Below are 27,509 nucleotides of genomic sequence, written 5' to 3'. Positions count from 1 at the left end.
GATTGAAGCATTAAGGTCTCTGCATTGGAGTCTATACTTTTAGCAGCAAAACAACACGTGCTGTCATTAAAAAAAAAAAAAAAAAAAAATTGTAAGTTTGTCAGTGGCAAGGAAGCACAAGAAAGCCTGGATCCCAATTCTACACAGCTTATCCTTATTTCTACCTCCATTAAATAAAGCACATAAGCCTCTGTGGAAATCACATGCTTGCATCCTGAGCTGAATAGGGATAAGCAAAGAACATGCTTAAATATTTTGCAGAATTAGATCCACAATCTTCATTTCATACTGCAGTAATCCATTTTCAGAAAGATCTGTTTCTATGGAAACTTATTTTGGGTCCATCAGAGAGATTTTTTTGCCTTTGATTCTCACTTTTAGAGTCAGTCTTTCCTCCTGTCTCCTCTAAAGTTGTTCTAAAAAAGCAGATTTCTGATTTCTTTGCCTGTTTCACAGTAAACTGCTGTGTCTAAATTCCCTCACTTGTTAAGCAGAGAAAATTCTTAACTACGCTATTGTGATGGTGTGAAGACCTTGAACGGAAGATGCTGTAGAAAAAGGATAATCTAAAAACTTCATCTTGCCTAGTGGCCTACAGATTAACATGATCTACTCTACTGAAAGAGGATTCTAATGCTTTTAGAAACATCGGGGGGGGGGGAAGCACTGTTAAAGGGTATAAAAGGAAGAGAAAATGTGAAAATTTGAGTGGGTATGTGTGGGGTTTTTGCATCTTATACAGTTACATGTATATCTACAAAGTAAACATGGAATAAGAACATTAAAAAATCTATATGGTGATACTATCTACCTCTTCACCAAAAGCACAGGCCTAAAGCAGAAGGCAAAAGTAGAGCAGTCATATGTGATACTTCCCCAAACCCCTACCAATGTACAGCTTAAGGACTTACCACAACGGCTACTTCACAGCTGGCAATGCTCAGAAGGTTTTGTTGATCATTTTCTCTCGGAGAACACAAAATTATAACACAACATCCCATAACAAGGAGCTTTCCAACTTCATGCTGCGTGGAAACCCTGCTCTTTTTCATTCCTTTCATTTTGAGGCTGCTGCCAGCTAGCATCTTCAGTGTCCCACTGGTCTCCTGCAGGGAGAGAAGGAAAGTCCAACCACTATCGATCCTTGCCTTGCTATTCAAGGCCTCTCTCACAGCCTGAGGACATTTACCCCAGACTGACCTGAAAGCTGTGCCGTGGTTCCGGTCAGTCACTGCCAGCCCTCCCAACACCCTTGCCAGGTCTGTTGTCCTCTCTGGGGTGGAGGAACAGCCCTGCTCCGAAGGTGTGGGTGCACTGCAGCAAAATGATGCTGTCTATTTTGGTCTGTATTCCCTGATAACTCACAACTTGTTTGCTATTTTGGCTGCTCTGAACTTCATGCGGATGTAACGTACACCTGGCTATTCTCACATCAAGATCTTGCTTCTGAATGATAACAGTCAGGTCAGAGCCCATCATTTTATATGTGAGGCTGAGACTGATTTTTTTTGCCACCGTTTCCCACTTTACAGTCACCTACACAGAAGGTCATCTGTTATTGCATTATCCAGTCAGTCTCATAACTCCACCTCTGTGCACTTTGACAGAGCCAGCCCTTGTTCCTAATACCTTGTCTAACTTACTATCTTTATTTAGTAGTCATCTTCTTTTCCAGACCACGTGCGTGTTCATTGAGCAGCACAAGTCTCATCTCTGGTCATCTCCCTTTTCTGTGAGAACTATTTACTTTCTTTTCTGCTTTTTAACAAATAGTTTACCTATACAAGGACCTGCCAGTTTTATCTCATCATTGCTTAGTTTCTGTAAGATCCTTTGATGACGGACATTGTGGAGACTCTTTTGGCTCCACACAGACTACATCATGAGATTTTTCTCATCCAGATGCTCACTGACTCCTTCAAAGAACTTAACAGATTTGTCAGCCACACCTGTCTTTTCCAATACTCAGACCACTTCCTCCTTGCTGGGTGCAGAGGTCAACCTTCCCAGCTGCCAGCAGGTCTTTCAGCCTTCCCATGTATGGCTGGTTTAGCATAGCCATCCAAGCCTCTGAATACTCATGTGAAATATATAACAAACTCTAGCCTGATCTTAGGACCCGAGAGCCTTGTGTTAGTGATGAGTGTAATAAATATGCCCTTAGATGTTCATTCTTCAAAACAGATCAGGTCTTTGCCCACAACAGTCTCAAGAAGATGCAGTTGCCCAGCGTGAACTCCCAGATCACTGCTTCTGGCTTGACGGCTCCATTGCCAGAAGCGTCTGAGTCTGCCCCAGAACGGCCTTCTCAGTCGAGTAACAACAACTTTTGTTTTGTTCAAGTCCAATTAAATGCCCAAATGATAGCGCAAAATGAGCAACTTAGCCTCCCATACCTTTGCCTCACCTGGGGAACGCACCAAACTGCTGTTCAGACTCTGAGACTAAAGAGTGGGATAACCTTGCATCGCTTGTACAGGACACATGCCTTAAAACATGGACAGGTAATAGTAGAGCACTATGTCTATAGCTTTCTCTCTAGGCACAGAGGTGCTAGGGGCTTAGTCACAGGCATAGCTTCCAAGCACAGAAACAGGGCACTCTGTGCCACACTGATGGTGGTGAGAGTTACCCCACAACATCCCCATCCTTCCTCCCTGTCTTTTTAGACCCTCTGTAATTCCTCTCTGAATTGCCTGCCTCTCCTAACATTACCAGGCAGAAGCGTACGTCCCACTTCATTAAGCCTGTAAGCCACTGGCTGGATGATATCTGACTTGCATCCGTTTGCAATTTAAAATGGGCATTTGCCTCAGATCAAAGTGGCAGCAGCAGCAGGAACAGAAATTAGCATCTAACGGTCTCTCTCTCCCCAGTTTCACTGCCACAGTGTGTCTCCCTCATTACCAGGGAAATGAAACGTCTTTACAGTTCAGGCTGCCTCTGCCTTTTATCCTGCAGCCACCGCGTGAAGCATTACTGCCACATTTAACAGCAATTGGTCATGGCCCTTCTCTTTCAAATGGGACAGTGGGCCTCTCCTCCCTATTAGTATCCCATGAGGGGGCTGCAAGGAGTCACAGCTCCTCATGGTTTGCCATACTGCTCCCAGCATTCACCCATTCATTCTCTCAAGCTTAAAATAATGATAAAACCAATGTTTTCCCCCCTGACGGTGGATTTTCACACTTAGTCAACAGTCCCAGAAACAATTGCTCCTCCCACCCCTACAAGGAGCAGGTAACAGCACACACAAGGCCAGAGACCAGGTCACCTCTTGCTTCACAGTCACCCCCACCGTGCTTTGCCTTCATGATGGTCCCCAAGGAGGGGTCTGAGGACAGCCCATCATGAGGGCAGGCTCCAGGAATGCCAGAGGAGCAGCTCCCTTCCCTCACTTCGCCCAGCAGTCCAGGAACACAGCCTGTACCTGGTGCCTGCAGGGGAAGCAAGCACAGTGTCAATTAAAAGAAAAGATACCCCCTGCTCGGATTATTCTTTTTAAATAAAACAGCTGATGGAGGTCAGTGGTTTGCAACGGCAGTAGCAAGCTTGCACTCACACATCCCTGGAGAGCTCACTGACAGTGGCTATAGAGGGCTCAGCTCCCTGCCAGCATCACTTATAAACATATAACTCTCCTTAGAAACATACAGAAAAAAAAAGTAATGAAAGAATGAAAGCAATAAAGACCAGGTGACCACATGCTCAGAGTTGTTGCTTGTAGTATTCTGCTTCCTGTCCGGACTGCAGAAACAAGTAGTGTCTAGACCTTCCTTTCCAGTTTGCATTTCTAAATAGGAGCTGCTAGGGAAACACACTTGTGTTTGGTTTAAACAATGTCCACGAAGGGATTTTACGGGGCTTTTTTAAATGTCCAAGCAGGTAGGGGACCATTAATCTTGTCAGTCCCACACCACTACAACCAGCCTCTTTGCTGGTAAGCGCAGCTGGCTGAAAGGATGTTGAGCTGGTTTCTCTTGCTTGCTGTGGTAGCAAAGCAAGCCAGATACGGCATTACCTTTCACACATCCTTCCCACCTCGAGCCCCACGGTTTGTACCGCTTTCTGCCTTGAAAAGCATTGCTCTAGAGCAAGGGCAGCTTTTTCCTACCCTGTGCAGCAGGACTGCAATCCCATATTATCTGCTAGAAGAAAAGAGGGCAGAGGATTAGAGAAGGAGGACCAAAAAACCAGCAGTAGGCAGATACAGTGCAGCAGTTTCTTAGTGGTTAAGGAAGGCTGAGAGTCCTACGAGCGGTTCTGCTTTGTCTTAGGTGCTAAAGACCAAGGCCAAAGGACACACGAAACAAGCAAGGGGCCGCAGGACCAGCTGTAATGCAAAATGGCATCAAGAGAGACCAAAGCACATCTCAAAACTGCATCTTTTATTTTCAGTTTTTAAATATGTTATCACAGGAAGAAAACTGAATGTCAAATTTCAAAACCAACTCAGGAGTTAATAGGAAGGAATGAAGACATGTTGCTTGAGAGGGGACATCCCAGGAGAACTCCAAGTCATTTGTTTGGAAGCATTTCTTGAAAATTTGGCATCCTTCCTCAACAACCTTGCCCTGGCAGTACAGGACAGCACGCTGCTGCTGTACCCTCTCTTTCCAGGGAGCAGAGTAAGCCAGGAAACCTTGAGTCATCGGCTGACAGAGGATGCAAAGTATCTCCTTGCTTGTAAGCCCTTTGCTCCTGCACAGCAACTAATTCATCACCCACCCTCCCACCTTACAGGATGGAGGAGCCTTGCAGTGAAAGGTCCCCAGTGCACCCATCTTCAGGTGAGAGCGTCACTGGTGTGACCCTTTGTCCCACTGCATGGGTGCCATAAAAGCATTCCAGGAAGGCAACACAACGCAGGAGTTATATTCCCACCCATTCTATCCTCACATCATCCATCTTCTGAACAGCGAGGGTCTGCCAAACTGCAGGGTTGTGCTCGTTTGCCTGGGAAGCAATGCTGCTCTCCCCTTGCCTTACAGTTTCCATACCTTCCTATAGGAACACAAGATCACAACACAGCACTTGTGTTTCTATAGCTCCATGAAACCACTTCCCAGTGGATTAATTTCGCTTGGATCCAGCTCTGGATGGCTCTGTAGCATCAAGCTGCTTTAAAACCTATGAAAGGACCCTGGACCTTCCCACTGCACACTGCCCTCACACAGGACATTTCCTGGGCAAGGGCACATCTGGGGGACAGGGGCACTGCTATGCTGCAGGGTCTATGCTGTTGCATCATTTTCCCCCACGGGGATATAACAGCTAAATATATATTTTATCAGCTGTTCTAAATTATATCAGAGGCTGGACTTGGAAAAAAAAGTTGATGATGGGGGTGGGTGAAGGTGGCCAAGAGCCTCGGCAGCAAAATCAACACCGTCCCCTAACCTGCCCCCACACAAACGTGTCTCTCCCTCTCATACATTTACCACAGCCCAGTGAAATGTTCTCTTTAAAAATAGCACTGTTTTGGAGCTTTTGTTTGATAAGTTACAATTCTAAGTTCACTCATGGAAAAAAATACATCTTAAAATATATAGCCAAAAGGTTTGGCAGTGATCCAGCAAAGCCAGAAAAAAAAAAACAGAGGAAAAAATCCCACCACTGCAAAAACACACATTCTTGCAGACCCTTTCATCAAGGCCCTAGGCACATTTTACAAACTTAAATTAAAACATCTAAACTTGCATGAATAGAAAACTGCTACTTACACAGGCCTCTGGTTAACTGGGTGAAAACAGGACAGAAGAAGAAGAAAATGCCCTGTTGATTGGGAAACCTCCCCCTCTCTCTGTCCACCTTCTTCCCCCAGACACAAAAATCTCATGTTGCAGTAGAGTCTGCAGCTTTTTACGTGAAGATCAGATGGCAGCAAAAACACCTCCACAGACCTGCAATGGAGTGCTGAGGTGGCTGAGTGAGGCGCCAGCGCAGACGTGGGGGATGTAGCGAACCCAGCCAGGTCACTCACAGGGCTTGCACAGCTGACGGACACTGACCCACACAGGCGACCACACTTCAGCAGGGTAGGCACTGTCCCATACCACCACTCCAGCACTCTGGTAATGAGTAACAACCTGAATAAAATTTTTGAGCAGAAGCCTGGTCTTGATGAGGATCATCCAAAGACACATGAAGAATGGGCTGTCACGCCATCTGTTAGTGGTTTGCTGCGGTAACACCTGAGGAGGTGTGAGACACCAAGTGACAAGAAAAGGGCAAAATATTTTTAAAAAGAAGGGGAAACTGAACACCTACGTCTTAACTGCAATTGTCAGGGAGATACAGGGACAAAGTACTTAAAAGCCCTTAGAAGAACACAAGAAAAAAAGAAAAGAACCTTTTTTCTGTTTGTTTTAAGCAAGAACAGAGCATGTCAGACTTACCTAATCTCCCCTGCAAGAAAGCTGCAAGCCGTGTGGGAAGGGGCAAGCAGTAGGCATCATGTATTCTGGACTATACCAAAGCTTGTGAAGTATGGTCCCAAGGTACTCTTACAGGCAAGATAAGGAAACAATCCAAATGAAAACAGGGAGGAACAGCACAAAATTGATAGATAAGCTATATGCACAGATTGTTAGTAGCTAATGGTCAAAAATGGTTCCTTCTTTCATTTCCCACGCCCTAACACACCTACGTGTCCTTTCTGTATCCCCTAATTACAAGCTGGGTGCCAGGCAGTCAGCACACAGCTGGCTCATGGCTGGCTGTCAGGCAACTCACACTGCAGCCTTCCCTTCGTGGGACAACTTGCCTGCTTCCTCTCCTTCATCCAGCTACCACTTTTCAAGAAGCCTGTAGGAGTTTAATGTCCTGGGACCATCTGCTTCTCTGTCAAAACAGACTGAAACTGGTCCATGAGTTAAAGCATTATTGAGACAGGACTAAGACAAACAGACAGCAGGATCTTTCGCAAACTGGTGCGGAAATCTGTTTAACAGGCCCGTGCAAACGGTGCTTCAATTAGATAGGAAAAGTCAACAGCCTGAACACACAGTGGAGAAAAAACTTGCTAGACAGCAAATCTGCAGGAGAAGGAGCCTGCCAATTGTGAGCCAAGTGCAAACAGTGCCGCGCTGTCACATGAACACAGAAAATCAAACATCCTACTGGGATGTGTAAACAGGACATAACCCACAAGGCAGGGGGGAAACCTCTCCAGAGAGTCCCACGTGTGTCTCTGAGCACTCACACTGCAGGAGAGACAGCTGGGGTCAGAACAGCAAAGGGAAAAGCTGCACAAGGTCCAGAAAACATAACCCGCAGGGAAAGGCTGAGCAAGTTGGAGCCAGCCAGTGCAGGCAGAGGTGGCTGAACAGAGAAACAAGAGCGTAGTCTTCAATCTTATGCAAAAAGTGTTTTTTGAGGGAGAAAGGGACTGAAGCACCTCCCAGGTCCTCAGGATACAGGACAGGCAGCTTTTCTAATTGTAAGGAAAGTGAAGGACTTGAACTAGAGGGGCTGTGGTGTCTCTGACCCTCCCTCTGGTCAAAGGAAGGAGGTTCATAAACATCTGCCATGACTTCCATATGGCTGCTTTTGTCTGAGGATGGTGCTTTAAGAGTTGCTCTGATGTCTGACCTTACAACTTGCTGGGACCACATCCTACGTTGCGCAATTAGGGACCGAGTATCCTTTGACTTACAAGCACTGGATTGAAATCTCCTTTCCTCTAATGCATCAGCCAGTGAGCCTTCAGGCAGCAGAGCTCCTCAGCCTTGAAAAGGTGAGCCTGAGCTGGATCCCAGAGCATACAGAACTGCCTCACAAACACATACATGTTTTTTTTAATTACAAGGTGCAACCTGGAGGTGTCTAATACCAGGTCCAAGTCGTGCAGCTTCCTGACCCATGGACAGCCCAGGCGTAAGGGGCTCCTACAGCAGTCCCAGTAAAAGGAGCTGGACAGTCTTTGTACACTCATCTCCAAGATGGCTTGGTGTCCACTTCTTCCTTCTGGGATTCAAGACTCCATGCAAGTCCCTTACTGGGTCAACAGGATTCATTTTTTGTGAATGGCTGTGGTATCCCTGCTAGACTTTCTTCAGCCCCAACTCAGTCCTCATGTTCCTACGACAAGTTTTGTGATGAAGACCCATTTCTTGTCAGAGAAAATGCTCTTTGGGCACAGGCACTCTCAGAACAAGGGGACAGCAGTGTCTGAGAGCTTCTCCAGCAAAGGGTGGGCAGAGGCCAGTACAATGCCTTAAATGGGACACCAGTACTTCATTCCCAGCTCTGCCACTGGTTTTTAGCCTGCACACCATGTAGATTTTATAAAGTCACCTAAAATGAGTAGCAATTTTATACTTTTGTGTCACAGTGCAAAAAGAGCATTTTTTCCCTTATACCTGTAAAGGAATAACACCACTTCCATCCACAGTGGGAGACGCATAGTGCAAGGACCTCAAATATACCACAATGAACAGAGTGTGAAATGGGTGGGTACCTAAGAGACAGGAATGCCTGTTACAAAAACCCTCTTTACTTAGTAATTCAAAGCTGCTTTGTTCCACTGATTCATTGCAAGAGCTACTACAAAACAATAAAGAGCCCCTCTACAAATACTCAGTTCTCCTCAGCTGTCCAGCTCCACTCCTTCAAGTTACATCTGCCATTACAGATCAGCTAAGTTTTCTTGATCCCTCCAGCCTCCTGCAATTCCATCTGCTGGTCTCCTGTGATGTTGCCCTTCTTGCTTTTTCCAGATTTGAAGTACCAGCAGAAGACAGCAATGGCCAGGAGAAGAATCAGAACCAGCGGTAAGTACAGGATGAAGTTCAGCAGTGGTGGGGATGAGCAGATCCTAGACAAAACAGTTGATTCTGGAAGGAAAAATGAAAAAAAAAGTGAGGTTCCAAAGCGAGTTTGAGTTTCTCTCTCCTACTGTTTCTGTAGATTATTTTCTTAGCACTTTTCCCTCAATCTTCAATAGCTACCAGTTTTAAGAATTCATACAAGCTACCTGAGGAGAAGGCAGAGAGAAACCAGGTAATTTGCCTCAATTTCTTGTTTTGGGAGGTCAGATATGGCCCCATCTCATTCAGCTGAAACAACCCAACAGAAACAGCACAGCTATTCAGCTAACTAGGCTTAGTAAGGAAAAGCCACATACCCTTCACCCCTCAGGTCCCTGCCTGACACCAGTGACAGTGGGGTGAGGTAGAGGTCTGTCAGAGGCTGCACCACTGAACAAGGAGGGACAAGAGGAAAGCAAAGGAAAACAGATCAAGGATGTCCCTGTCTCCCCCAGACACCTGCCCCTCCTTGCTTCTGCTGCTCTGCTATTCTATGCCATACTGAGCTGCAGGCAGTTGTGACCCCCATCCCTGGACCCAGCAGCTCCTGCAGAACATCCCCTGAGTTGAGGTGCAGGCCGCCTGTACTGCCAGTGGACCCTCTGGGTACTTCAAAAAAACATGTTCTATTAGCTCCATGCTAGCTGAAAAGCTCTCATTTGCAGCCTCTCCATTTTTGTCCTGGGCTCCTTACAGCCACCCATTAATCCTGGCCATCAAATCTCTTCACTTGACACATGGCTTCAACACCACAAACTGACCTCAGATGCACTTGGCCTACCATGAAGGGTCATGCCAACTCCTTTGGGTTTGTTTTATCCATCTCAAAGTGTTGTTCCTCAGTTCTCCTCTTTACCCAAGACCCATGTGCAGATGTTTTACGTCTGCCCTGCAGAACCATGCCGAGCATGGGGGTCTGTTGATTTGAAGCTGTCCGTGGGGGACCTACACAGCCTGGTGAGCTACGTGTGACCCTAGGGATGAATCAACCTGGGGGCTACTCCTGGCTGTGAAACTGGCTTTTACCTCTCTGCCTCTGAAGCTTTGTGCCCCATCCATACAGATAGAAACAGCATTTACTCTCCCACAGGAAAACAGGGAGAAGTCTCTACTTATGTGACTGCCTCTATAGTACTAAGGAGGTATCCTAAAGGGCAGCATCAGGGATTAGAGCTGAAGTTACTCCTGGTTATGGGTATACTTGCACATGGCTGTGTCATTACTACTCAGAAAACTCTGAAACATTGACATTTGTGAGCCACAGGGGCATTTTGAGATACCTACATCACTGAAGAAACACACACACAAGAAAAAAAAAAAACCAAACCAACCAACACCCAGCTAATCTCTTGGATTTTGTGAAAACCAGGAAAATCACTTGTCAAAAACACTTATACAGAAATTGAAGGAGAAATTTCCAGCAGTTACCGAGCAATTTTAGCAATGGTTACTCCACCAGTAATGGGTAACAAGAGACAGAGGAAGCTGATGAAGGAGAAATCTGCGTGCTAGAGGGAGCTGTGATGGACAACAGCAGGAACATAACAGCAGAGGGACGAAGTGCTGTCAATCCCTCCCTGTGCAATTAAATCCAGATTAGCTCTGCTGTAGGTGCAGAGTCATGCGAATAGGCTCCGTGCCTGCCTGTGCCAGTAGCAGGCACAAGGGAGGGCTTCTCCAGGGTCCCCGGAGCTCTTTCACATCACTCGGCACTGGCAATTGCTGCAGAAGCTATAACTGCACATAGGCACCCAGGCTGGTTTCAGGCATGGCAGCTCCAGGGCTGAAGCACGAGAATTCCAGGCTCCTCTCAGCTTGGTGCAACATGATGGATTTCACAGTTCATATTTTTCCCTCCACGTGGGTCAACTGAGCCTTCTATTTCCTATTTCCCCAAAGAGGCAACAAGAGAGTACTTTCTTACTGTTACCTCCCTAAAAACACTGTGTGTGCCTTCCTGAAACTTTTACTTTTATTTATTTAAAATTCTGTATACAGAATTCAGCTCTATCTTTGCACACAGTATGTACCCCAACTCTCCCCAAGAGGACAGAAGCTATTTTTAGAGACCTTACTGGAGATGGACTTAGTGGAAAAATCACACCAAGAATTTCTTCCCCAGAAGAGTTAGCATTCTGGTCCCAGTGGCACAACTGAGAGCAGGGGTTTGTGCCCATGGTCCTGGAGAGCCCACAAGCCACAAAGCACTGCAGACACAAATGCACTCAGTGGTACCCTCTGGACCACATGTCTCACAGTCAGAGCTCTTGGTATCTCATCCAACCAGCACCTCTAACGTTTACAATGCCAAGCACCTGGGTTTCAGTCCTGGCAGATCAACGGGACTGGGAATGGAATCTCATTGCCTCCCCAGCCAGGCTCATTGCACGTGTCCCTCGAAGGGCTCCCCTCTCTCCCCTGGATCCCTCTGGTGATCTTTCCAGCACTGACCCCCTCCTGCAATCCCTTAGCCAGTCCTCCTGGCCCACTGCATCCTTGCCAATACATCTGGCACCACTAGCAGAGAGCTGCCATTATCTCCCCACGCCCCCCAGCATGGCTAAGGGGGAACCAGTGCAGGGTGAGCAAGCCCCTCACAGCCTGCAGCATTACCTGGCTGGATGGTAGTGAGCTGGGTGTACCCTGAGTGTGCCAAGGCTTGCAGAGCCCAGTTCTTCCCCTTGCTCTGTGGCTGCCACTCCTGCACCTGGCAGTGATACACGCCTGCATCGCCCTCCTCCACGCTGCGCAGTGTCAGGCTGAAGTCGCCAGCGGTGGGGCGGCGGAGGTGCAACCTCCCTGCCAGGCTCTCCTGGGGGTACTCGATGGCGCCATCACGGTGGAGGGTGAGCAGGGGCTTGACGTGGCCACTCTCCTCCCCATGAAACCAGGTGGCCGAGAAGTGAGTGGTGGGCAGGCGGGCACCCTGCAGCAGGCAGTGCAGTGTCACCTCATCACCCTCCCTCGCTGAGATGCTGCGGTTGGTTTTCTCCAGCTGCAGTTCGTGTTCTGGGGTAGGGTGCAAGCAAAAAGAGACGTTGCAGCATTGCAATGCCATAGAAATGCTTCCACCTGGACCCTCAGGCTGAAGGAAATCTTCTGAAGTGGAGTGTGGGGGATTGGGATGGCCTCTTACAAGACCCTCTGCAGGACATCCACAGTCCCCTTGCTCCTGTGACTCATTCTCCCTGGGGTGTTTTTTCCCCCCTATATCATCTCTGCCCCCTGTTCACAACACTCTGCTGTAATATTTTCCACCCGCTCCAAATAAGTGATAAGGCATTCTTTGGACCAAAAGCTATTTGGGAAGCTGGAATTCTCTGATCCACCTTATTTAGGGCTGCAATGCATAAGCCAAGTGAGGCTGTAAGAGGGAAGAACGGAGCCACGGAGACCCACCATGTATGTCAGCAGTGCAGTGCCCAGGGTGGGAGCAGCCTTGTTCTCAGCAGCAGTGCCCTGCAGGGTAAGAAAAACTGAGTGTCTTGCTTCAGGATGCTCAGGAGTACCAGGAAAGGGCTTCTTTTCTACTCACAGCACTGTACAACCAACCAAGCACACCATGTGTTGGAGGGAAAAGAAAATGCCACGATTCACTTTGTTATGAAGCATTAGACATCATCTGCCAGTGGCAAAAATATCAGCATGGTTGGTTTGGGAGGATGTGGTAAATCCTTCTAATTCCCTATTCCGCTTTGAGAGGCACTGACACCTCCTGCATCCCTAAGTCTCAGATCCAATGCAGGAGCCACTGCTTCTCCTAAGCCCTGCCAGTTTAGGAGAGGCCTGGTGGGGGCCCCATTGTAAATTGATCCAACCTTCTCCAGCAGCACCTATACAAGGAATAACTGCCGGCTTACCTGGGAGCTTGAACTCCAGCATGGTCCTTCCCGATGCTCCCTCTCCAAGTTTGTACCAGCTGTCCACCAGCCAGAGCCATTCTTCTACCACACAGTAGTACTTGCCCTGGTCCCCAGGGTTTGTAGAGAGTATCCGTAGCCGGAAAACATTACTGGACACCCTCTGGCTTAGGAATCGGGACTTTTGTGCAGGCGAGCTGAACTCAGCCCCATATTCCAGTACACTGGTATAGTCGGCCCTTACAATTTGCAGGGGGGTTGTATCTGCCGGAGGAGGAGGGAGGAGGTACCAGGTAATGGCAAACTGAGAATTATTCTGGGCAAACACGATCCTGCACTCAATGGCTGTGTCAGCACCACCAGCAATCTCCACAGAGCTCTCTTTCGTAGCTACCTGAAGCTTGCTTTCTAAAATGGAGAAACAAAATAATCATGTCAGCTGCAGGGCCAATACAGGGATGCTGGCAAGCAAAGGAATAAGGCTAGCCTGAGAGACCTGCCAAAAGAGAAGGGAGGAAGAGGGTGCTCAGAGGACAAAGACCCGTTAGGGAAGCACAGGGTGAGAGGGAAGGAGAGAAAGAGCAAATCCACACAACCTTATTTGAACTGGGGGGAGGAAGCACTGGGCGCTACTAGGCAGGGGAGTAGCAGAGGAGGTGCCTGGGGGACCATGGGCAGGAACCGGGGGACGGAGGCGCCTGTTGTGTTGGAGCTTCGAGGCAAAGCCTCCGTCTGACACAAACATGTCTGTCTACCACTGCTTCTATCAGCAGGCTCACACATAAGTGACAAAACCAGCCCACAGCTTTGGAGACTGTGAACAAGTGTTTTATCTCAGAGACATCACAGAGCATGTGTGGGTTTCACTAACAGTCACTATCTCAGGCATTTGCTGTGGTTATTAATCGGAAATCACATAACACTGCCCTGAATGTGCGCTGCAATTATACCCAGTAATCGTTCAGTTGTACACCGACGCTCCCACGCTGCTCCAGGTTTGAGGGACCCCTTCCCACTGTATATCACCTGTTGCTGGCACCTTTCCTTCTCCTCCATCAGCAGAAAGGCTGCAAACCAGTCCCTCAGAAGGGCCTCCAACCACCTGCGTTTCCCCTTGGCCTTCCCCTCCATACTGAGACACCAGCTTTGTCAGATGGGGCCAGCAGTCAGGTGAAGGAGCACACACAGATACCTACCCGTGGGTAGACAGAAGTTACTCAGCACAAGACACCATCAGGGTTTTAAGGAACTGTAGGCTGAGTTTCCATTCCTAGCATTTTCCTTGCATACAAGCTGAGCAGCGGGGTGTCCTGTGCTGCGGAGGCTGGGGGCAACCAGGCTCCCTTAAGCTCAGCGCCTGGGTGCTGGTTGGGGGACAGGCTGCAGGGGACATACCGAGGTGCCCTCGCAGAGCATCTCAGCCTCCTGTCCTCAGCCACAGGCTCAGCAGGAGGGCACTCTCCTCTGAAGCACCTCCCCTAGGGATGTGTTGGAAGCTGGTTATGGAGAGGGTCTGTGGACCAGGAGGGAGCTGTGGCTTCTCCCTTAGGGATTGATGGGGAAGAGGGACACCACAGGAAAAAGACCACACATTTCGCCTTCCTTCAAGCATTTGTTCTTGAAACTCAAGCAATCCGCTTCAGAGGCTCTCGAGACTGATGGTTCTTGACACACCACGCATTGCATCTGCCTCCATCTCAAAATTTGCCAACAAAATCTCCCTGCTCTCTTCCACTTATGCTGCTCTTTTCTCTTTGCACTCTACTGCTCTTCCTCCCTTTTCTCTCCACACTGCAGACAGACATATTTTCACCAAAAGGTTTGACAGTTTCCTCCACAGCAGGACTTGCACAAGTCCCAGTATCTGCTTACTGCCTCACCTCAGTGGCAAGGATTTAAGCAGCAAACATTTCACCACGAGGTCTGGGAGGTTCCTGCTCCCAAGGGATCAACACAGTGCTGTCCTGCACTTCACAGTGCACATTTGCTGCTCTGGTGAAATAGGTGAGGGCAAGAAGCAGAAGAGACAGGAAAGCAATCACTAATTTGGAAGCTGGGCAAATTAATCAGATCCACCCACACAAAGATCAAGCAGACTCAAGCACACTTAGGAACCGGCTGTAAGTTGATGTCTTACAATTTCAGTACTTCAAAGCATGCCCAACCCAGAGCCAGCTCTAAGGAAGCACAAATCTTCAGAAAGAGACACTGGAGATATTCAAAAGCCATCTGGAGATGGTCCTGGGCAACCTGCTCTAGGTGTCCCTGCCTGAGCAGAGGGTTGGACCAGATGACCTCCAGAGGTCTCTACCAACCTCAGTGACCCTATCTTTCTGAGACAGGTGAACTGATCATACTGGTAAAAATGAGACACTTGGTTCTTAATTTCAGCTGCTCATTACAGAGGTATATCACTCAGCCAGCCTGCTGAAGCCCAAGAGCTTTATTCAGGGACCCAGAAGCAAACTCTACCAAAGGGAAAGAAAAAATACTCCCAGGTATTTCAGCTGAAGACTTTTCTCCCATTTCAAAGGCCAAGGCCACAGGAGAGGAACAGGCAGGACCAGGGGAGGTGGACATCAGGGACAGCCTTGCCATGTCAGACATGTGGACGTGCCTTCCTCAACTGCAGCTGCCGGGGACAGCATGCTGGCAGAGCAGCCCTGCTGCTCATCACAAGCAGCTCTGCCACCTCTCCCAGAAAAAACAAACAGCTTCAGGAAAGTCAGCTGTGGGGCCACACTGGACCAAAACATGCCCTTCCCATAAAGCGAGATCCTCCTGGCAGCGCTGCTGCGGTCAGGGGTGGATGGGTGAAACTCAGGACCTTTCCTCAAACCCAGAGAGGTTGCCCAGCACAGGAGACAAACTGCCCAGTGGGAGCCTCTCACTTGAGTATGGCCTGGCCTGACACCCACCAGGACAGAAAATACTCCAGAGGCAAAACCAACTAGAGCTCAGAAAGGAGACATGGGAACTTCTGGTGTGAGTGTTTAATTTTTATGAGGAAAAATTGCTGTTATGCTCTTGAAGACGACCACCTCGAGAGGAAGGACAGCACTTGCTGCAAAGCCCCTTTGTTTCAGATCCAGGTCTCCTCTCACTACCACTAAAGATCAGTTACTGAAAAGGGCAGAGAACAGCCTGCCTTTTCCTTTGGCACAGAAAGCCATGGTGCTGTTTCCCCTTTCATTTCCAATTTAATTAACCAAGCTGAGCCTCTAGCTGCCTGTCTCATTGTGAACCCTGCTTGCTGATACTGCACTTTCTACCTGGCCCAGAAGCAGCAGAGCATGCAGAAGGGCATGCCTGCTGCAGCAACCCATGCAGGCTGGCCAGCCGGAGGGGTGGTGGGTGCAAAGCCCCCCATGGCTCACTCCGGAGCTGGGGAAGCCACCGCAAGCAGCTGTGCTGAGAGGTTGATGGGAACATCCCTACTAGGATTGAGCAGCATCTGCCTGCCCACAGCACTAACCATGGGACCCCAAGAGTCAGATGCTGAACTACCTAAGAAGTCAGAAATGGAAAAGACCTGTCCTCCTTCCCTTCCTGTTATGACCTCTCATGCATGTCCACCCTGCCTGAAGCTACAGGCCAAATCCACAATGGTGTCTAAACTCCTAAAGCACTGACTGACACCAAGGGGCAAACAAAGCGACAAACCAAAAGTCAAGAACTCCAGCATGTCTGTAAGCTCCAATCATAAGATTTTATATATGCAGAAACAGGCTGGTGATCTTCATGATTTGCGGCTTCATTTTCAGCATCTTCACCCCATCTCATTGCTGCTAGAGCTTACTTCCTTCCCAGACTTACTTCTCTACCTTCCCAAATGCCCTTTGCTGGCTCACACTACCTTTCCAAGAGAGACAGTACTAGATGCAGCAGCCACCTCCCACCGTGCATTGCCCCCTCCCAGTTCCCACCATCTTTACAGCGTTGCAATATCCAGTAACAGCTGCAATACATTTGGAGTCAAACATCATAGTATCTCGCTGCTCTGCTGCTATCATCTCCTCTGTGTAGACACTCTACAACTACACCTGGTCATCTTAACACCATTTACACTACTAATGTACAGTTATAGACACTATCTGTTGTCACCCCTAGCCTCAGTACCACCCTGCAGACTCCCTGCCCCCAGTTGGCCATAGCTCAGGTATAACATAGAGCACTCCAGCACACAGCTCCACAGGGGTGAGGAAAGAGCAGCAGCGGAGCAGGAGGAAAAGCACCATGGAAACGAGCCTGAACAGGGAAGGAAATCTATCAGCTTATGCTACAGCAAACCCATCAGTTAAAAAAACCACAGAAAACACAATTTCAGTTCACTGTGTTGTGATCCCAAAAATCCAAGGATCAGAGGAAGCACTTAATGCATGAAAAAAGAGCAAGAACTCTCTTGTGCTGGCAGAAGAGACGCAAGGGGGAAAACCCCACCCTGTATTCTCACACCTGCCTCCACAAGCTCAGAGGTTTTGGCTGGAACAGCCCTCAATTCCTCCAGCAGCCCCAGCCACGAGCAGGGCAAGCTGACACCATGCTGCTGCCGGGGGTGGCGGGAAGCAGGTGTGTGGTGGGCTGGCTGGGGGACTGCGGTGTATACACAACATCTCTCTTCCATAAGAGGACAAGGCTCCCTGTATGATGCTGGCAGGCATGGTGGCACTGCAGACCTGGACTGCAGAGGCGGCCCTAAAAGGGAACCCCGGGCAGAGCCCCCAGATGCACAGTGCAGCCATGCCTCAGAGGAGATACCTCCACCCAGAGCTCCTAGCACCTTGTGGCTCAGAGCTAGCTCCCAGCCCCACAGAGAGCACTGACACTTTGTCAGCACATCTCAAATACACTGGAGGAAGATCAGGGGGACACATATCTCTCAGCACCAGCTTGGGGAGCCAGCCAGTCTCTTTCCACCACCCTCGATCCCCCAAGAAGCACACACTGTGGAGGCATCCCACACTGCCAGCATTCAACTGGGCTCCTTAGAGGGGATGACTACTTCCCAGAAACAAGGCTTAAAATCCTAGTGGCAAAGCTAATCCCTATATAACTGGCATAATCTGCAAATAAACAGACATTGCCCCAACACCAAATTTGCCTCCAAGAGTCTTGTCAGGAGCTGTGGGTGCTGAGGAAGAAACAGGACAGGCACACTATCTCATGTGGCCCTGGGAGATCATCATGCCATCAGTGGTCCTGGTTGTCCTTGGTTATGTTTGATGGATTTTAAGTTACAGAAGGAGAGAGCTCTGCTGAAGAAGTACCCATGGCACTACTTACCTGGCAGCACCACCTTTATTCCCACAGCATTGGATCTGGCGGTGGCCACCGGCTGCCCCAGCAACAGGGTGTTCCTCCTCCAGACCTCCACCTCACACTGGTATGTCCCCTCGTCGGCAGCTGCAGCACTGTGGATGTGCAGCCTGGAGGTTGCGGCACCATTTGTCAGCTGAGCCTTCCCCTGGAAGTGTGGCTGCGCTGCCCCCCAGGCCATGGTGCCTCTGGGAAAGACTCTGACCAGCTCATGGTAGTGGCCAGAGGCTGGACTGGGCTGGAAAAGCCACCCCACTGACACCGGCACTTCCTCGAGGGTGTAGCTAGCGCTCAGTTGGCAGATGAGTTCAAAACCCTGCCCATATTTGACTGTGGCAATTCGGCTTCTCAGTGTGGCGTGGAGACCAAGACCTGCTCAGGAGAAGAGAGTCCTTGGCACTGGGACAGAAGTCCTGCCCCATGCCACCTCGCCACCACCCTTCCCATGGAGCACCATCCCCACTGCCCCCACCACCGCACGCCCATGGCACCCATCAGCCTCAATGATCCTCTGCCCATGCAGCTGTCCCCCAGCTTGCATTGTGATCTTCCAGCCCCTGGCCCTCTCCCACCCCCAGGGCCCCAAGGCAACCCCAAGTACCCTCTCCTCCAGGCTCCCCAGTCCCACCCCATTGCAGGGAGCCAGGGATCCTCTGCTGATGCTGCTGCCCTGTTTGCTGCTTCTTTCCACCCTCCACAAAAGCCTAACAACTCATGTGGCCTTACCAGTGCTCAGTCACCTGTCCCAGCAATAAGAAAGAAAAAACATTCTAAATCACAGCCAAAAGCTGTCTCTCCATAAAGGCACCCATGGGCATTGCACACTGGGGAGGTTAGCGGCTCTGTGCTCAGACACGAAGGCAGAAGCAATGAGATGCCAGCACCAGAGGTGTATCTCTGACAAAGGCCACCATACAACTCAGCAAGTACCTTTGTTGAGCTTAATTACTGTAAGTAATTAGGCTGCTAGAACAGGTAGTTTGCATTTCAAGTTAAGGAGAGAGTCAGAAGAACCTGCTGAGCAAGGCCCTGCCTTTCAAGTCTTCGGGCATTTTAGCTGTTGTGTCCCATTTGTCTCTCCCAGAACATCTCATGGAGGACTCAAGCACCCCGCTAGAAAAGTGGAAACTGAAGCCAAGCTCCAGGGCCAAGCGATCAGCCTCAGGCTACCTTGCAGCAGCAGTGGAGCTCTGGGCACCACAGACCTCTGTTCTACCCACATGCGTCCACCCGCTTCTCCAGCCTTGCCTCCAGCATGTCCAACTTGAGAGCCCAAGAAATAGGGGTGGCCCAACTCACCCATGGAGCTGACTGTCACTGCTGTCTCCCCCTCCTCTGTCCAACTCTGGTCCCGGGACCACTCTGTTGCTTTGCACCCATACTGCCCTCCGTCACCCTCGTCCAACGTGTTGGGAATCACCAGGGTGAAAGCACTGGAGCTCGCTTTCTCCAGCTGGAGGCTCCCCCGAGTCCCGGTAGGCGCTGCCCAGTCTCAGGGTACCGTCCCGCTCCATGGTGGCCACGGGCACCCGGGGACCGGGGTGCTGCGGTGGCAGGTGCCACCTCTGCACAGACACAGGGCCAGTTTTTCCTTGCACCTCACAAAGGAGGATCAAGGCATCACCCGCCATGACCTGCGGCGTGCTGGTAGACACAGACAGGCGTATGTGGCTCTCTCCAAACAACAGTTACTGTGTGAGAGGGGATGTTGTTGTGCTCCTCAGAGAAAGCCAAAGATACTGAGGCATTAAATGGAGAGACTAGATAAATCTTGACATTGGAAAAGTAAAGGAATTGCCTGAAATTTTCCAACAGCCTTTTCTTTTAACGTTGAAGAGGGCTTTGTGGGCTTTGTTTTTTTTTCTTCTTTAACGTCTTTTCTGGGACATGGATACATACATAAAGAAATACTTAAGAAAGAGTCCCACAGACAGCTCCTGCTGCATCAGACTAGTCATCATCTAGCTATGACAAGGAAACCAAGAGTCTCCTACACATCTTTCTTACAAGGGTTTTACACAAGTCATCCCTCCAAACAGAGCAAGCACCCCAACTGAAACAGCGGTGATTTCCCCCACCCCAATCCAGAAATACCTGTTCTGTTGGGTCATCCTGTAACCCTCAGACAACAGGCATTGCTCACAATTTTCTGTACCAAAGACACAGGAGAAAACAACCTCCCCAGAACTCTATTTGCCCCAAAGCTTATTGCAAAGAGACTGAGCTAAAGGTTTATGTTTTGTTGACAGCTGCTGCATCTGTCATGCTAATGGTTGCTAGAGCAAGTGTTTTTCCGAAAATTATGCACCAAAATCTATGGCACATTTACACTCTTGCTGCAAACAGCAAGTGTGTTGCCTCTGCCAAGATGAGGCCAGACTTGAAGTGTTCCCCAGTCAGGGATCACTGCAGGCTTTACCCAGAAAAGCAGACATTAGGATTTGCTCACCTACTGGCTTCACGTCAACTTGTACACCTGATGACCGATTAGTTTGGATGCTGTTAAAGTCTCCAGGAGTCTTCACCTCCGAAACAGAGCAGTGGTACGTACCATTGTTCTTCAACGTCACCTCATAGATGGTGAGGACATAAACTGTGTTGCTTTGCTTGAATGCTTGGAGCTGCCCCAGCTTGGCTTTCTCCTCATACTCTTCCTTCCAAATCAACACCCCATGGGGGTCAACCCTGGCCACTTCCATGCCATTGAGGAACCAAAGCACTTGGAAGTGCTTGCTGCTGCTCTTCTGGGATTCCACTGTGCAATTTAGCTGCAAAGTATCACCTTCAGAAAGGGAGCTTTCAGCAGCAGCGATGTCCACAGAAAGGTCTCTGCCTGTGGGCAATCAAAAGCAAAGGAGGTGCTGGGTGGCCCTGCCCACGCTTCCCTTGCAGCACATGGCAGCACCAACAGCTGTGCAGAGGGGCATTCTCTACTGAAACATTTTCTTTCATTAGAAAAGTGATCAGGATGGAAAGTTTTGCCCACAGAGAGATGGTTGCCAGGTCCAGGCACTACCCAGCAGTCACAGGGGAAGGAAGCACCAAAGCCCCAAGGATCTGAGCTCCCCACTTTGGAGCAGCTAATGCCCCCAGAGCAGAGCACCCACCGGGACAGCCTTGGGCCAAAGCCAACCCCCACCCAGCTCAGGCATCCAAACCAAGGACTGCCCTCACCCAGAGGCATCAACTTTTGTGGGGGGCTGCTCCATCTCCCCTCCTGGAGCTGTTCTGCTTCACATAACAAATACCGCTTAATCGAGAAAGGGGCACAAAGGGGCTTTATCACTCAGTGGTGTTAACTCTGCTGTTTGTGGTGGGAGAAGGAGCACAGAGGGCTGGCATTCATGTTGCTTGTCTGAATCTGATGCTGCTGGTCCCACATGCTGCAGCCCTCACTGGCTGCTGCGGGATGTGGACAAGAGGCGCTCTGCAATTTGGAGAAGTTTTGGGTTAGTTCCTACAGAAAGCAAAAATGTCAAGACTTGTCACAGCACAGGAAGGTCAGAGGGAAACAAGAGGAGATGAAGGTCACCTCCTAGCCCCTGTTCTGCCCTCCATACCAACTAGCAGCAGGTGCTGAGCAAAGAGGGGAGCAACAGAGGGAGCAAAAAGTCATCTTCCCCCTGCAGACCCTCTTGGGCAATCAGCCATATCTGAGGTACGGACACTGTCTCTGGGTCCTATGATACAATTCACCTTCCTCGCAGAACAAAGCCTCTGCCGCTAATGCTCTCTGGTTCCTGGCATCAGCCTGGCTGTAGAGCGGATGCAGGCAGAGACACACAGGGTGCCCCAAAACCCTGTGCTATGACCCCACACAGCAACAGCACGGCCGAAAATCAGGAGGTAGGGCTGAGCCCTTGCTCCCTGGGCAGACAGCCTAGCTCACACTACTCCATCTCCTTGGGTCACTGCAGTGCCCCCCATGTCTAACAGGCTACATGTTGTAGTTTGGAGGCAAAACAGAGCAGCTCCCAGACTGCCACTAGAAGGGCTCAAATAATTTACTGAAAGACAGTACCCTGTGAATTTAAACACTGGTTCATAAACAGTTTGTCAACAGAAATCCTAGTCATTGCAGATACGTTTGCCATTCCCAAATATTTGCTAGAGAGTTTATAGAAACCAATGGAGCCGTTGGCCATGGTTAGAGTGTGATGCAGCACTCAGCCCTGCAGCCTGGGCTCTCCCACAGAGTGCTGGAGGGAGACCCGAACCCTGCAGACATGATGGAGGGCTTGTACACCCACTGCCATTTTCCCCCAGTAATAACAGCAGCTCTAGTAACAACCATCATATTGTCCTCTTACCACCACTGCCTCCCTTCTACCCTAATGGCTACCACAGAGCAAATATTAAACTCTGACAAGGTTTCTCTATTTCTAAATAATTCTGTAGCACCCGTACTCAAAGCTGCACACTGTCGGTCATGATGAACACTCTTAAACAAGCAGGTGTGGGAAAGAGCACTGACTGCCATTGCTTGCCAGGCAGCAGCAGACACGGAAAGCCATTGCTGCAAACAGTGCGTATTAAGGAGAATAAAGCTTTGCCAGTCAGCCACATTTCAAGAACCAGACTTTGATGGTGGGAGACTGCACTTCCCTCCCCCTGACACCTTTCCCCCCTGAGCCACACAGGGGGTGCTTGATCCTTACCCATCCATTTCCTTTGGTTTTCTGCTCTGACTCACCACGCTCTGCTGAGACACCGGTTCCCCACCAGTTCCCCCACCATCTGGGCTCTGCAGCCTCCTCCATCTGCCCTGAGGTGTGGGGACAGGATACACCATCTCCCCAGGCAGGTTTTCAGCGAAAGACTTGTTCCTGTTTTACTGCATACTACTGCATATGTTAAAGTTCATCAATTAGCCTGTCCTAGCTGCTTTGAAATAAAACTTACTGGTAGGAAAGAGAGATTTTTCCCTTCCTCTGGGCACAGCTACCCACATGCAACTGGGAGAAGAGCAGGGCCAGGGACCACAGCTGGCTTGTGGCAGGAGGGATGACAGGCAGGGTGCTCAGAGGAGTGGCAGGAGTAACCATCCCAGGGCAGTGGGAAGAGAGGGGGTCTCCCACCCAACCTGGGTGAGGAGATGCAGAGCTTGCAGATGCCAGGAGTCATGGGAAGCTGCTGGACAGAGGGAACAGGAGATGCCTGGCAGAGACAGAGTAGAGTGGAGGAGGATGGGCAGCACTGACAAGGGCCTGGTTTTCAAACTTCCCTATTTTAATTTATCTCATAAGTAGTACCAGGTCTAAGTTTCCTCTTTCTAAATACCTAATACTACATTTTTCCTAGAGCATAAGCCAGGAGCTTGCTACACCCACTTCAAAGTACAGTCTGACATGCAGACCCATTGCTGCCATATATGACCTACTAAGAGGAGACACAAGGATGATCTAATGAACAGCAGTGCCAGTTAAAGAAACCAGCAGACTAGTGACAGCACAGACAGACAAGCCATCTTCAGCTGACACTAGAGCCATGCAGCACACACAGCACATCCCTGTGTCCCTTGATGCCCATGGCCAAGGCTCCACGACAGGCAGCTGACTGTTGTCTACTTCAGTTTTTGAGGTCGAGAGACCCTCAAGGCAGTCTAACAGTGTGGTTTTCCACCCACTGGAGCTTAACACTGCCAAGGAGCCAGGCTGCTGCAGGCATACGCTGCTTTCTCTCTTCTTACACCTCACGTAGGCCTGTGAGGTTACACAACCACTGCCAGCATTGGAGATACAGTTGCATGACCCTCCAAAGCAAGAAGCACCAACTGCTCTCGATCCAGGGGCTGCCATGGGCCACTGGGCTCGCCCAGCCCATGCCCCTCAGTGCCTGGCAGAGGCAGCCAGACCCACCAGTGGGTCCCTGGGCTGCAGCAGGGGCAGGTGAAAGCTGCTGCTACAGAGCCTTGAATGCACAAAGGAGTTGGAGTCAACATGTGAATTTGCAAGGGCCTTACCTTGGCTCATGACCACCAGCAACGTCCTCCCTGTTTGCTTGTGGGAGATGTCTTTCCATGTCTCATCAGGATCCTCAATCCACTCGGCTGCCTCGCAGTACAGCTGCCCCTGGTCGGACGGCTCTGCTCCCCCAATAGAGAGCTTGTACGTAGTGTTCCCAACCTTGTTCAGCCGCACATCCCCTGCCAGAAACCTCTGTGCATAAGAGGGCCCTGGCCTCAAGACAAAGTCCTTGGAGAGGGTGAGGACCTCCTCGGCATGGAGCTCTCCTGCTTCCTGAAGACGGTACCAGCCAACAGATAGATGTGTGTGCTGCGCAGTGGACTTCGACACCTCACAGGTGAGCTCCACGGCATCCCCTTCGGCACGGTTGAGGACCTGGGGTGGCGTGGAAGCTGAGAGGGTGTCTGCAATCACTGAGCACAGAGGAGAAACACAGAGCAGCTAGTCACGGGAAAAATCATCTCTTGGCCTCAGTGGGAAACCTGCCAGTCACTGTGAAACCATGTCCAGGCCCTAAGGGATCTGACAGCATAGAAGTAGTAGTTGATTGACAAGGCTTCCATCAGCCTATGTCAAGGTGTGAAATGGTTAAAACCTCAGCAGGGAAGAAAGCACAGTGAATCTCTCTGCAATACCCTCTTCAAATTACAGGCAGTATTAATTAGGCAGCCTCAAGGAGATTAGGATCCAGCCCCTCGTGATCCCAAGTGCAGGCTGGTACAACACCAGGATAAAGGAGCAAACAGGGGTGAACACCAAGTGCAAGTGCCATACCTACTGTGAACTCACAGTAGGGCCTTTCCTTTTGCCTCTCCACCCCGTTGCTTTCTCTCTCCCCCAGTGCTCTGCAGGATCTGCTACCTCCCTCTGTCTGTGGGCATCCCACTCAGGCCAAGTCCCACACCCTGATCTGAGGACAATAGCTAACACAGCCTGAAAACTCCTGCCCTCCTAAGTGCTTAGCTGTGAAATGCTGTGGCTGCATCAGGAGCTGAAGTTAAAGTCAGGCCATGGGACAGCAGAGGCTTCTTCTCCCTTCCCTCGTCCTGGCTAGCAGGCAATGACCAGAGCAACCTGCAAGGGGACATCTGGGCATCCCTACCTTGGCCACCCAGGGGCAGGATAGCAATCCCACAGCAGGGAGAGAAGGAAAATTTGTGCCCACCAGTCCCATTAATCACACCTTTCCCCAGCTGCCCCTCTGTCAGAGACCCAAAGATGAGCACTTCTCCCAAGTGCAACGGCAGGGACAGTGGAAACCTGCCTGCACCCCTGCCCAGCAGGGAGCGGGGCTCTCTTTCAGGACCCACCTGAGAGGTTCGTCTTGGCGCTGTAACTCCCAAAGTACCTCTCATCAGTGCTGGGAGTGTGGCACTCATATACCCCAGTGTCCTGGTCCTGCAGCTCGGTGATGTGCAGCAGAACAGCGTCCCCCTGCACCCGCTCCACGTAGATCCCCCGGCTGCGCACGCGCTGGGTGTAGATGGCGTAGGGGAAGGAGGGGTCGACGGTGCTGACGATCTGCACCTCCCGCTCAGGGGCCGAGGGCAGGTAGATGGACCACTGGAAGTTCTGCTCTGCCGGGCCCTGGTAGCCGCTCACCTTGCACCACAGCGTGATGTGGGACCCCCTCACACGGTAGAGGGGTCCCTTCTGAACAGTCACCACCCGTTGGCCAGTGCTCAAAGCTGTCGGGAAACAGCACATGCGGTGTTTGCAGGGGTATATGCTACCTGAGGGCTGCACACCCAAACCAGCAGTGGGTCTGGGTGTGCACAGGACTGCAACATAATACTGAACAGAATTACTGTGCAGTCTTATTCCTGAAGCATGAAGTCTAAGGGACTTCATGCCCCATGCAATTGTAAGAACAAGTCCTGTAAAACAGACCCCTGAACTTTGTCTCCCAGCACACTGGTGGTCACATGACAGAGACCAGAGCATCATGGCCAGAGGGCTGTCAAGCCTATTCATGGCTGGAGAGCATGTCTCAGCCAGCTGTTCAGAGGAAGCAACAACAGGGCTGAGATCACTGGAGGAAACTTGCGGTGTGTTAAAACTCAGAGGGCCAAGCATTCAGGTCCTGCACAAGTTGCAACGGGGAGCAGGCACCAGAGCTGACCACTGCCAGAGAAGGAGATGCAACACAGAAGCCAAGGGACATGGGAGAACAGAAGGAACTGGTAGGCTAGGTACTACAGAGGTTCTCCATAGACAGAAGCCAGGCACGACGCAGGAAAGGGGCGCCAGCAAGAGCTCCTAGGAAAGCAGGGGACACTGGGAAGCATCAAGGGCTCCCTCCATGTCTGCCTGCAGAAGGTTTGGGGAGGTGATAGAGACCCCTGCACCCTTCCTTCCCATAAAGCTCCCAGTGGTGACACTCAGTCTATTCTGGTGCCCAGCACATGTACCAAGCCAAACACCCACAAGACGTGGGCACCAAGTCCAAAATCAAACATGGAGACAGGGCCAGGAAAGAGCTGGTGGTGACACAGCCTAAGAAACCCTCCCAAGGAAAGGGGGAATGAGGTAACGCCCTCCACATCCCCAGCAACCAAGCAACAGGGGCATGCACATCCCCTCACCAGAACCATACCAGGGTCCAGACTATCACTCTGGAGTAAAACCACAATGTTGAAAGGAGAACATGCCACCACAGCTCTTTCCACGGCCACTGAGCCACAGCAGCACTGGCCACAGCAGAACCATCCTGGCCCCACAGACCCAGCAAGACGACCCAATGGCCACCAACCTGCAAAGGCCCCATCCACACCAAGGAGGTGCTTGACTTCCCCCTCACCTGCCCCAGAAAAGCTCCCACTGCCAGGCAGTGCACTCACCCAGGAGGAGGAGGAAGGAGGCAGCAGCCACCAGGCACTGCACTAGCCCCATGGGAAACAGCTCTGCTTGGTTCCTTTCTCAGAGGGTGGTGGAAGGCTCTCATGGGTGATGGTGACAGCCAGCCCGCTGTTTTGAAAGTGGCTGGGAGGAAGCTACCCGGCAGCAGTGACTTCCTCTGCTCAGAAATGGTAGAGTGAGGTTGGGAAGCGGGGTGCAAAGTAACACGCCTCTGGGAGGTGACAGCCGGCACCCCACACTGCCTGGGCAAGGCTGATGCCCAAGACCCCTCCTGCTGCTGTGTGCATGCCAGGTGCCCAGCGCTACCAGCTGCAGTTTTGCTGTCTGACAGCAGCTCATAGGCTAAAACTTCGCCTCACCACTCTGGCTCTGCTGCCTACAGAGGGGGTCAGGGGCTGGATCCCAGGAAGGGATGGGAGCAGATTTATCTAGAGCTGAAGCTCCCCCCAGCTATTTATTTTTCATAGCTGCAGAGAGCAGCATGATGCCTCAGGTGAATGTTGAGTTGGCACAGTGCTCCCCGAGGACAGCTAACCAAGCTCTGCCTAAGGAAACAGTGGGGTACCCCAAGGGGGGTGTCTCTCTCACAGCATCCCCACTACCCCATCAGCAACAGGGGCAGAAGACCGTCCATCATAACAGCCAGCCCAGCCCATGCAGCTTATCAGCTCTTGAAGAATCACCACACAGCCAGAAAC

General features: G+C 50.5%; 1 protein-coding gene across 1 annotated transcript; it reads right to left on the bottom strand.

The window, feature by feature from the left end:
- Positions 1–4,391: 4,391 nt before the first annotated feature.
- On the bottom strand, positions 4,392–27,046 carry CD101 (CD101 molecule). Its single transcript, XM_074900528.1, is given in 10 exon segments — positions 4,392–8,837; positions 11,424–11,819; positions 12,671–13,078; positions 17,954–18,358; positions 19,286–19,455; positions 19,457–19,661; positions 20,436–20,819; positions 23,949–24,365; positions 25,263–25,640; positions 26,793–27,046. Coding segments are annotated over 10 exon segments (3,012 nt in total). The 5' UTR covers positions 26,845–27,046; the 3' UTR covers positions 4,392–8,640.
- Between the last annotated feature and the right edge of the window lie 463 nt (positions 27,047–27,509).

The sequence above is a fragment of the Athene noctua genome, chromosome 1, assembly GCF_965140245.1.
Source record: "Athene noctua chromosome 1, bAthNoc1.hap1.1, whole genome shotgun sequence".
In the NCBI taxonomy this organism is placed as follows: domain Eukaryota; kingdom Metazoa; phylum Chordata; class Aves; order Strigiformes; family Strigidae; genus Athene; species Athene noctua.
Note: the sequence above shows the minus strand (reverse complement) of the source record. Positions and strands in the feature narration are given on the sequence as shown.